Here is an 11761-nt window from a genome sequence, read left to right on the forward strand (position 1 = left end):
TGATAAAACTGTTGGATTCATCATGCGTCTTGTTTTTTCTTGTTGACAACATTTGTTGGTTGGACGATTTGAAATAAGAGCGAGCTGAAAGCAAAGACAGGAAGTGACAGTTGGAAGGATGGCGAGGCGGAGAACGATTGCTGCGTGTGGAAATCTGCACTGAGACTCTGAAAGAAAAACAATCACACCTTTCTCTCTTTACCTTGCCAGGAAAAATAAAATGATTTTTTACCAAGCTGAAGAAGTCTTTTGTGTCTCTTTTGTGTCCCCCAAGACAAACTTAAAAACTACCACCAAAATTGGAGTGTTGTAGCTTAGGCACCTATTGCATCTGTTGGCCATCTTCTTATTCTGCTGCTGTTTCTTCTGCTTGAGTCTTTGGCAATCCATGGAATCGTTTGCGGAAAAATTATGAAATTTGGCACTCAGATAGAGGACAGTCTCAACATTAACCATAACAAGTTTGGAGTCTCTTACTCAAACTCTAAAAACATGCACAGACAAATCCAAATTACACCCTGCGACTCGTGACGATACATTGATGTCTTAAGACACGAAACGATCGTTTTTTTTGCGGGAAACTGAACAGTATTTATAGCATTTTTTACCTTTGATACACAGCCACGTCCATCTGTCCTGAGCACGAGTTTAGCATCCGGTTCGTTACATGTGAACGCGCTCTGGCGTAGTATACGTAAACGCCATAAGAGGAAATCGGTGAAAAGTCCCGGATGAGTTTGCACAAACAAACGTAATCTTTTAGCTTTAAATGGGTTTGAACAATCAGGATAAGCTCAAGTAATTACCATTTTGAATAGCCGCTATACCCACAATCTCTGGCTCTGTGTAAACAATCAGTGTCGTATACATGCGACAGATCGCTTCCGCCGTTTGCGTATTCTACGCCAGAGCGCGTACACGTGTAACAAGCCGGATGCTGAACTCGTGCTCAGGACAGATGGACGTGGCTGTGTATCAAAGGTAAAACATGATATAAATACTGATGAGTTTCTCGCAAAAACCAATCGTTTCGTGTCTTAGGACATCAATATATCGTCACGAGTCACAGGGTGTAATTTAGATTTGTCTGTGCATGTTTTAATTTACTTTTAAAGGTCTGGTGCCCATCCACGTTCATTATTTGGCTGACAGACTGCACCGGTTTTCGTTAAAAATCTTCGTTTGTGTTCTGCTGAGGAAACAAAGTCGCCTACATCTTGTATGCCCTGGGGGTAAGCAGATAAACATCAAATTTTCATTTTTGGGTGAACTATCCCTTTAAGTAAATTATTGTTTTTTGATGGTTAATCAGACCTCTGCGGTGTCCATATCAAGTGTTTAGTTGGGACAGATGTGGCTGTAGCTTGAATAGTTTAGAATAAATAACGGCAAGAAATTTTCAATGGAAATGATTTTGGGATGTTGAGTCATGGGAAAACCAAAAGCAACACCCATCAAAACAGGCCGAAGGTCTGTGCCAGGAAATTTTGGATTTGAGCTCAGGATTTAAAAATCCACAAGTCGTAATGATTTCCAGCAAAGTCCAGTGATTCAGAAGACGTGCATCTGCCTTGAAGCATCGAAACATGGTCCAAGTTGTCTGTGCTGATCAGAATCAAGTGCCTCTTGTCACCTGCTGTCTTGATGAATATTGTTTTTATGTGCCGTTTCACATATAAAATGCAGATTGAGGATAGTTCCTGTAGATCTGAGGATGTACTTCAATGTCTCTCAGTCCAGCTCTCTGTCTTTCTGTAGCAAACATGACACAATCTTCACAGGACGTCATTCACTCAATCAGGTAAACAAGCTGTAATAATAAAGATGATATACAATCAAGAATGGAACCGATTGTGCATCTGAAGTCTGTCTGTGTTTTAATAGTCTCTGAGATGATGACCCTGCTTTGTGTGTGTGTGTGTGTGTAAAACAGCTTCTACTGTCTCACTGCATAACCCCACATGCTTCAAACCCACATACAGGAAACAGACAAGCAACGACAGGAAGTTTTGGTTTAACGCATCTATCATATTTACTGTGCAATCACGCATGAATGACAAGAAGCTCAAACAGTATCAGGAATTACACACCGAATTCTCAGAGCACCCGTATTTGTGCGTATAACTTGCTTTATACATTTTTACACCAAAATCGTGTTTCATCAATAGTTTTACATGTAAATGTGCATTGCAAGATGAAGTTGAAATGTAGTGCAAACTAAAGCGCAACATGTGTCAGACTCCCAGTGGCCTGGTGTGAACTTTAACACAGAGTTTGATTTGGTGGAAAGTGTGTTTTGCGATGAGACCCGAGTGAGAGCCCATATCAATGTGTGTACAGTGACAGAGGGTGAGATGTTTAAGTGTGTGTGGTGTGACTGTAGGCGTTATTAAAGTGAAACCCAGGAGGGCTGGAACTAACCAAATGAAAAGAGGAAGAAACATGCGAGAGAAACACCAGAGCCATCAGGAACAGCGGCATGTGTGTGTGCGCTACTATACAAAACACTTGGTTAAACTTTTTTTAAAGAATAGTCCACTTAGCTTATATTCACTTAATCTATCTTATATTTTAAGTAATTAAATACACTGCAATGCACATGAAATGTGTATTTTTTTGTTTAATACACCTTTCCCAAGGTTTTTAATAGTCATTTTAATGGTTTAATGGAATATAGCTAAATGATAATTTGTTAAATACACTTTTACCAAGGTTTTAATAGTCATTTTAATGGTTTAATGGAATATGGCTAAATGATTAATTGTTTAATACACTTTTACCAAGGTTTTAATTGCCATTTTAATGGTTTAATGGAATATGGCAAAATGATTAATAACACAATTAAGTGATATTTAGTTTTTTGATGTTGTTTGGTGAGCTCAGGTAATAAACAGTGCCGCCGAAAAAAAAAAAAAGAATAAATAAGCAGATTTAGCATTGGGAACTCAATTGAAGCAAATTGGAGTGAATCATTGATTCGAATTCTAAAATATAACTGTGTTATACTATTCCTAATGGTTAACAACAAAATTAACTATATTATTTCCGAAGTTATTCGTTTTAATCATGTGAATCTTAATAATACTAATCATTCAAAGTACTAATCTCACTTCACAGTTTTAAATTCGAACGTTGCGAATCGGTTCATTTGAATCAGTTCAAATAACGATTCGTTTGCGAATTCGGACACCACTCCCTAGTTTATCTCTTTATATTTGCTTTAAACTGTGGTAAGCTTGTATTTAACTTTAATTAATTATGATTAAATAAATACTGATTAGGTTGGATTAGGTTAAATACTGACTTTCAACATCTGAGGAGAGATTTCTGAAGTGGAAAGTTTCCCGCTCTGACACAATTCGTCTTCATTGAGAGGAAACTGGATTCACGTCTGTTGCAATTCCTGTAAAACTCTTTTAAAATGGCAGTGGAAGAGAACAGGAGGATGAAGAGATCACAAAAGGTGAGAAAAGACGACGATATTTGGAAATAATCCAAATATACTTACATTACTGAGATTATCAAAGAAAGCCGTTTTAATTTAGGCTATAAGGCAATGTCTGTCTTTCTGCATATGTAACAGATAAAATATGCATCCTAAATGATCTGAAGGGGTATAGAAGTGGATCAGATGTGTTGTTGGTTTCATTCGGCTTCATTGCTCTCATCTGTCATGTTAAAGATAGTTAAAAGCAGTTGTGTGTCTCTAGCGGCCGACAGAGGAACTGCGACGGTTCAGAGAGACCGAAAAGTTGCACCATGTCAGTATAACAGATATAATGAGAACTTTTGTCTAAAATACTCTTTATTGCCCAGTACATGAGGAAACGGACATACAGGTTACAAGAACAATTTATATACATTAATGAAACTAAAAAGTGACTTGAAATAACAACACATGCCTCAGATGTAAATATATTAATTTTTTTTTGTAATCAAATACATTGTTGTGTTACTTTACGCGTTCAGAATACATACGTTATTCAATTTTAATACATATATTTAGGTTTTTGTACATGTGTTAGTGTGCTGTTAGAACTGATGTTTTACTTTTGATTTTGAAATCAACATAAAGACCGAGGTCAAAAACAGTTGAGGTTCACTGCTCGAACAGACTGGTTAATACAGTTGAAGTTAAAAGTTTACATAAACCCTGCAGAATCTGCAAAATGTTAACTATTTGACCGAAATAAGAGAGATTATACAAAATGCATGTTATTTTTGATTTATCACTGATCTGAATAAATTAATTTACATAAAAGACGTTTACATATAGTCAACAAGAGAAAAAAAATTGTTGATTTACAAAAATGACCCTGTTTACCTAAGTTTACATATACTTGAATGTTTTTTTTGTTTGTTTAGTGATAGTTGTGCATGAGTCCTGAACAGTCAAACTGCCCGCTTCAGAAAAAATCCTTCAGGTCCCACAAATTCTTTGGTATTTCAGCATTTTTGTGTATTTGAACCCTTTCCAACAATGACTGTGTGATTTTGAGATTCATCTTTTCACACTGAGGACAACTGAGGGACTCATATGCAGCTATTACAGAAGGTTCAAACACTCACTGATGCTCCAGAAGAAAAAAACATGCATTAAGAGCCGGGGTGTGAAAACTTTTGAACAGAATAAAGATGTGTAGATTTTTCTTGTTTTGACTAAATATCATATTCTTTCATTTAGTACTGCCCTTTAGAAGCTACATGTTTCCTAGAAGACAAATTAAGTTACATTTACCGTGAACTTCAAATTCTCCAAAATGCCTCTTAATGTTAAACTAATGTTTTTTTTGTTTTTTGTTTTCTGGAGCATCTGTTAGCATTTGAACCTTCTGTAATAATTGCATATGAGTCCCTCAGTTGTCCTCAGTGTGAAAAGATGGATCTAAAAATAATAGTCATTGTTGGAAAGAGTTCAAATACACAAAAATGCTGAAAAACCAAAGAATTTGTGGGACCTTTAAGATTTTTTTTTTCTGAAGAACAGCAGGCAGTTTAACTGTTCAAGACAAACAAGGGACTGTTGAACAAGTATCACTAAACAAACAAACAAACAAACAAAACTAAACCACGGTATTAAAATCAAGCGTATGTAAACTTTTGAATTTGGTTATTTTTATAAATTCAACTATTATTTTCTCTTATGGACTGTAAATGTCTTTTGTGTGAAATATCTTATTTAGGTCAGTACTAAATAAAAACAACATGCATTTCATATGATCCCTCTTGTTTTGGTAAAATAATTAACAATTTGCAAATCACAGTGTGTATGTAAACTTTCAACAGTAACTGTATGATAGTGACAGCCTGTTGAACTGTAATGTCTGTAAACACTCTGTAAATGTGTGATATAATAAACCATCAGTATTGTTTAGAAATATTAAACCAGCATTTATGAGAAAATGGCAAGAAAATAAATACATAAATATTCTTTTAGCGTGGGACACAGTCAATATGCTAATTCTAGAGAGTGTCTGATTGGACGAAAATCCGTAGTGCAGGATGATGTCATCGATATTTTTGATCTGTTTTGCGAGAAGATAAAGATAGTACAGTTTAAGTGTAGCTAGCTCTGCTCATAGTGAATGCTGTGAGGATTTAAGAGTATATTAGCATTTAGACAAACTCAATCAGGTCTCCATCTAGTCACAGGTGTCAGATCTCTGACTTGACACCGTCTATTCTTCTGATCATCATTTATTCTCAACCAACACAACTTACTGGACATTTTCTCTAATGGTGCAAGATCATGACTTCTTTCTTCCAGGGTTTGAACCTGCAACCTTTGGCTTCTCACTATTGCTTATACACTTTCTCTTCGCCTTTCCTACATTCCCCCGGTTTCACAGACAAGGTTTAAAGGGATGGTTCGGAGTAGAATTGACTTCATTGCTATGCACTCCGAAGCCCATCTAAATACCCCAGTTTTTTTTTACCTTAGTCGAACATTTATGGAGATATTAGAGTTTTTCGAATTGCTTGTTACAGGAGTGAATGGTACATGTAATGTATCTCGTAAATTGCACCACTAAACGTGCAAGTAATCTTACCAAACTTGTACAGTAGTGTAAATAGGTTATGTACTCACAAAACGCTGCATCAGAACATTTGTAAGTCCACCATGAGTGTTTTAAAAACACGCTTTACCCGAGAACTACTAGTCTCAGAAACTACAAGTCGACGTCACTTCCCTGGTTTGAAAAAAGCACGTAAAAGTCCTCCTACTACATCTGTGTGCATGTCAACTTGTAGGAGGACTTTTACGTGCTTTTTTCAAACCAGGGAAGTGACGTCGACGTGTTGCCATTTGTAGTTTCTGAGACTAGTAGGGATCGGCTAAAACGTGTTTTTAAAACACTCATGGTGGACTTACACATGTTCTGATGCAGCGTTTTGTGAGTACATAACCTATTTACACTACTGTACAAGTTTGGTAAGATTACTTGCATGTTTAGTGGTGCAATTTACGAGATACATCACATGTACCATTCACTCCTGTAACAAGCAATTCGAAAAACTCTAATATCTCCATAAATGTTTGACTAAGGTAAAAAAAACTTCGGATGGGGTATTTAGATGGGCTTCGGAGTGCATAGCAATGAAGTCAATTCTACTCCGAACCATCCCTTTAAGATGCACATCAGTAAGGATTTTTTGCAAGCATGTTTATAAAAATTACTTAATTATCCTAATTGAACCATGGCCTAATCCTGGCTTAGCCTAAGCCCTGTCTGTGAAACCAGGCCATTATGTCTTTCCTTCTTACTGTTTCTGTCTTGTAATGATGTTTTCTTACTCTCTTTTCATTCCTTCCTATTTTTCTGATTTCTACAAACTGCTGTTGCAATAGTATCACTGAACAAGAGTAGAAATACGATGGCAAGGAAGTGACTTCAAAAAGCGAACTTGTGCATTAACCAACTGGCTGAATGCGAAACACATGTTAGTAACAAAATGCCAAACTAAGCTCAGTTGAATCCATAACATGACATCCATCAAGAACCTGTTGCATTTCTGTCCAAAACATACTCTCAGATCTGCATAAATCCAAACTTTCACTCATCTTTTCGTAAAAGACTGATAATCTCTCTTGTGTCAGGAGGTTGATCTAATCTGGTCTACGCTGCATGTCTTTGGTCTGGTTTGTGTGTTGGTGGCATCTAGAATTAAGGTGAGCTTTCAGGCGTGTGCGCTGCTCAGAAGTTGCTGAAGATTTCCTGTTTCTTGCTCCAGTCCATAGGGGGCGCTCTTTTGTTGGACCGTTTGGCCCGGGCTTTCTGCTTGGCCTCTGCTGCGGTCAAACTCAGATTCAGACCACTCTCACAAAACGGATCTAGCGGTCGCTCCTCAGATCTCACATCTCGGTTTGGTTTACGGCCGTCGTCGCTGGAGTGTTGGTCAGAATCTGTGAGCTGTCAAAGCACAGCACAAGGTTTAGTTTGCATGCATTATTGTTTTAATCAAAATATATTTGTGACCCTGGACCACAAAACCAGTCTTAAGTCGCTGGGGTATATTTGTAGCAATAGACAAAAATACATTGTATGGGTCAAAATGATTGATGTCAAAAATCATTAGGAAATTAAGTAAAGATCATGTTCCATGACGATTTTTTTGTAAAATTCCTACTGTAAACCTATCAAAATGTAATTTTTGATTAGTAATATGCATTGCTAAGAACTTAATTTGGACAACTTTAAAGGTGTTTTTCTCAGTATTTTGATTTTTTGCACCCTCAGATTCCAGATTTTCAAATAGATGTATCTCGGCCAAATATTGTCCTATCCTAACACACCATATATCAATAGAAAGCTTATTTATTGAGCTTTCGTATGATGTATATATCTCAGTTTTGTAAAATTTAACCTTATGACTGGTTTTGTGGTCGAGGGTCACATTTAATCTAAATATATCATTCTAAGTATTCTATCCAATTAATGATCACTGCATTCAAGGTATCGATTTCTTCTTGCGTTCCTGGTAATTGAACGTATGACGTTGCTGTTGCTAGTGCCATATAGCACTGTTTGAGCTACAGAAATACACCTAAGTAATATAATGAAATAATTAATTAATAATATATGATAAAATAAAAAAATCACTAAACAATAATAATAAAACGATCATATTATTATTATTATCAGCAACACTAATCATTTATTGTTGCATTAATAAAAAATATACCATATTAAACATAATAAAAAAAATAATATTGAAATAATTAATTAATAATATAACAATAATATTGTTACCAGCAACAATAATAATCATTTATTACATGAATTAATAGTATACCATATTAAAATACTATTAACCATAATAATAATAATGAAATAATTAATATTAATAATATTAATATTAATAATATCAAATTATTATTATTGTTATCAGCAACTGGAATAATAATGACTTATTACATACTATTAATAATAATGAAATAATTAATAATTTCAAATTATTACTATTACCAACAACATTAATAATAATTTACTATTACATTAATTAATAATATACCATATTAAATACTACTACTATTAATAATGAATGAATGAATTAATAAAATATCAGTTTTTCAAATTATTATTAGCAACAGTAATAATAATAATTTATAACATGCCATATTAAAATACTATTAATAATAATAATAATAATGAAATAATTAATTAATAATATATCATTTTATTAAATTGTAAACCAACAACAGTAATAATAATTTATTATTACATGAATAATATACTATATTAAAATACTGTTAATCATAATAATGAAACAATTAATAAATATATTAAAATGAAAAATTTTTATTGTTACCAACAACAATAACAATTTATTACATTAATTAATAACATACCATATTAAAACTAACATTAATAATAATACTGAATTCATTAACAATATATCATATTATTAAATTATTATTGTTACCAGCAACACTCATCATAATTTATTATTACATTAATTAATAATACACCTCATTAAAATACTACTACTAATTGTTTAACCATACTACTACTAATACTATTATTATTATTATTATTATTATTATTATTATTGTTGTTGTCATTTCCCAATCACTGATAATATCATATTTAATTATTATTATTAACAACTTTAAGTAATTATTATAATGAAATAAAATGAACACCATATAAAGAAATTATTATATTTCTTAATTTTCATATATTACTATTATATATATATATATATATATATATATATATATATATATAATTTGTTACTAACAACAAAATAATAATTATTAAATTAATATCAATAAATTACTATTATTGATATCAACATCAACTATAATAATAATTTAGGTAATAACAATATGTATACAATATGCAATATTTTATACTGTTAAATTATTATTATTGTTATTGTATAACAACATTAATTAAATTAGTTATGGTTAATAATAGTTAATAATACACCATATAAAAAAATATTATTATTGTTACCAACAACACCACCAATAATATTTATTATTATTCAATTATTTATATATATCATATAAATGCATGCTTGTTATTATTAAGATCATCAAAACAACTATAATAATAATAATAATAATAATAATAATAATAATAAAGATTTGAACACTATTTTTGTAATGCGCACCATTTATTAAATAACTAAGCCACTGAAGGCCGTAGGTTACAGTGATTTTTCTGACACACACCTTGTTGCTGGTGTCAAAGCTGCTGATTTCAGCGCTGGTCTCTGATAAAGTGGATCGAGAGGATGAGCTTCTGTGACTCTCGTATCTCGGGGGGCCGTTGCTGATTGGTGGGTCAGTGAGTGTGATGTTGATGATTGGTGGAGAGATTTTGCGGATGTCTGGGACGGGTGAAGCAGAAACAGGGCTGTGCGTCGTTTCGGGACTCTCTATGATCGGCCCGTCCACACAGTCCTCTGTTGAAAAAATTAATTTTAAAAGGGTCATCGGGTGCAAAACTAACTTTTACATGTTGTTTGAACATTAATGTGTGTTGGCAGTTTGTGTACACAACCACCCTACAATGATAAAAATTAGTGGTGGGCATAGATACATTTTTTAATCTAGATTAATCTCACTGTAATCTTGGAATTAATCTAGATTAATCTAGATTAAAATGGCTAATTTGAATTCTGCCAAAGGCATTCAGAATATGTGTGCTACCCAAATAATGACTAAAAGTAAGTCTTTGAGAACGGGTTTCTCAAACCAGGTGACACATTAGACCAGGGGCTCATCTCCTGTTTCCAAACTGCATCACAAACTGCTCGAGAAAGCTGTTCTGCTATGATAATTGGTGATGAAAATAAATTATGTTCAATAGGTGTACTTGTGTTTACTAACTAACAATGAGATAAGTTTTTCTACTTATTAGATTGTGTTTTTTTAACGTCTGCACCTACCCAACCCTAAACTTAGCCCTTACTATAAAAAAAAAAAAAAACAGTATTATTGTTGTACAGTGTGATAAAAATATTCCTCTACGTATATATATCTATGGTAGCCAGTGTTTCCCCTAGGTTTCCAGCTTTGGGGGTTATATATATTGTTTTATGTCAATTATTTAAATAGGAATATATAAACACCTACATTATACTGTACAAAAGTAACACAGGACTAATGTTCTGTTAAATGTTACACCGTACTTTTATTTTGACAGGTTGCCGTGAAGTTTCTGTGTGTACAGTATGATACAATGCTAGTTTTCTCAAATGAAACGGTAAAAGTGACACTCACAGCAGCTTTGGAGACTGAGTTTATCTGTTCATGTGAGATGCAAATGCCAAAAATGCAACATGGAACATGCAGGATTCAGATTAAAATGGTCTTTTTGCATTTCAGTTTTCACAGACACTAGTCTATACCGCGATTTGAATGAAGTGACAGACCAACTTTTGATGTATGAATCCAAAAAACGACGAATTTACGTGGCATTCCGTGCTATAGTAGATTCGGGTTTTATGAATGGAGTGCGCGATCCCGTCCGTGTTTTCGCGGAGGAGTAATTGTAAATGCGCAACCATGTAGAGACAGAAATGACATGTCTTCGTGTAAAGATAAATAACATAAGGCAGTTTAGTGTGTTTAATAAAAGAACAATGTATAGACCTGTTCTATAGGAAAGATAACCTTAAATGACTTCTATTGAGATCTGGCGCTATATCGAAAATAAAATTAACTTGTTGTCTCGCGTAGCCAGACCTTCAGACTGACGGCTGAAGGTCTGGAATTCATGGCAGCTTTCATTGGCCAAGGCCCGCCCATAAGGCCGTTTGATCGACATGTCAAACAACCAATCACAGTTCGTTTCGTCCAGCGTCACGTTTCAGTGCATGGAAATTCCCCCACAAGTACAGACAGGCGTGCAACAAGTCAGTCATTGAAATAACCAGCATTGAAGGTTAAACAAGAAGAGGGAGAACAAGCAGTAAGTCAGTAATTTGTTAGCGAACGTCGCAAATGTGCATAACAAATATGGCGTCTGCATAAGCACATTTTAGCAAAACGCCGAGTAAATCAGTCTGCGCTTTGTTTCCCGGTGGACCGAAAATAAACGCGGCACTCGCGTCTCCCGGATATCCGATCAAATTCAACTAATCAGATGACGACTACGATATTCCTGAAGTGTTTCCAATTAAGTGTACCATATGCATCAGACGTTTTGCCAAGGTTCCGTGGGCGTGACGTCTGAGGCTGAGACTAATGAACTAATGACACTGGTAGCCTACCGAAGGAGTGAAGTTTAGGGCTGGGAATCGATCC

General features: G+C 34.3%; 1 protein-coding gene across 1 annotated transcript; it reads right to left on the reverse strand.

Annotated features, from left to right (window-relative positions):
- Window positions 1-3799: 3799 nt before the first annotated feature.
- On the reverse strand, window positions 3800-10236 carry nherf2 (NHERF family PDZ scaffold protein 2). Its single transcript, XM_073842545.1, has 3 exons — window positions 10209-10236; window positions 9683-9915; window positions 3800-7412 (listed from the first exon to the last, which is right to left on the reverse strand). Exons 1-3 carry the CDS (start codon window positions 10234-10236, stop codon window positions 7197-7199), a joined length of 477 nt encoding a protein of 158 aa, XP_073698646.1. The 3' UTR covers window positions 3800-7196.
- Between the last annotated feature and the right edge of the window lie 1525 nt (window positions 10237-11761).

The sequence above is a fragment of the Garra rufa genome, chromosome 6 (genome assembly GCF_049309525.1).
Source record: "Garra rufa chromosome 6, GarRuf1.0, whole genome shotgun sequence".
Taxonomy (NCBI): Eukaryota; Metazoa; Chordata; class Actinopteri; order Cypriniformes; family Cyprinidae; genus Garra; species Garra rufa.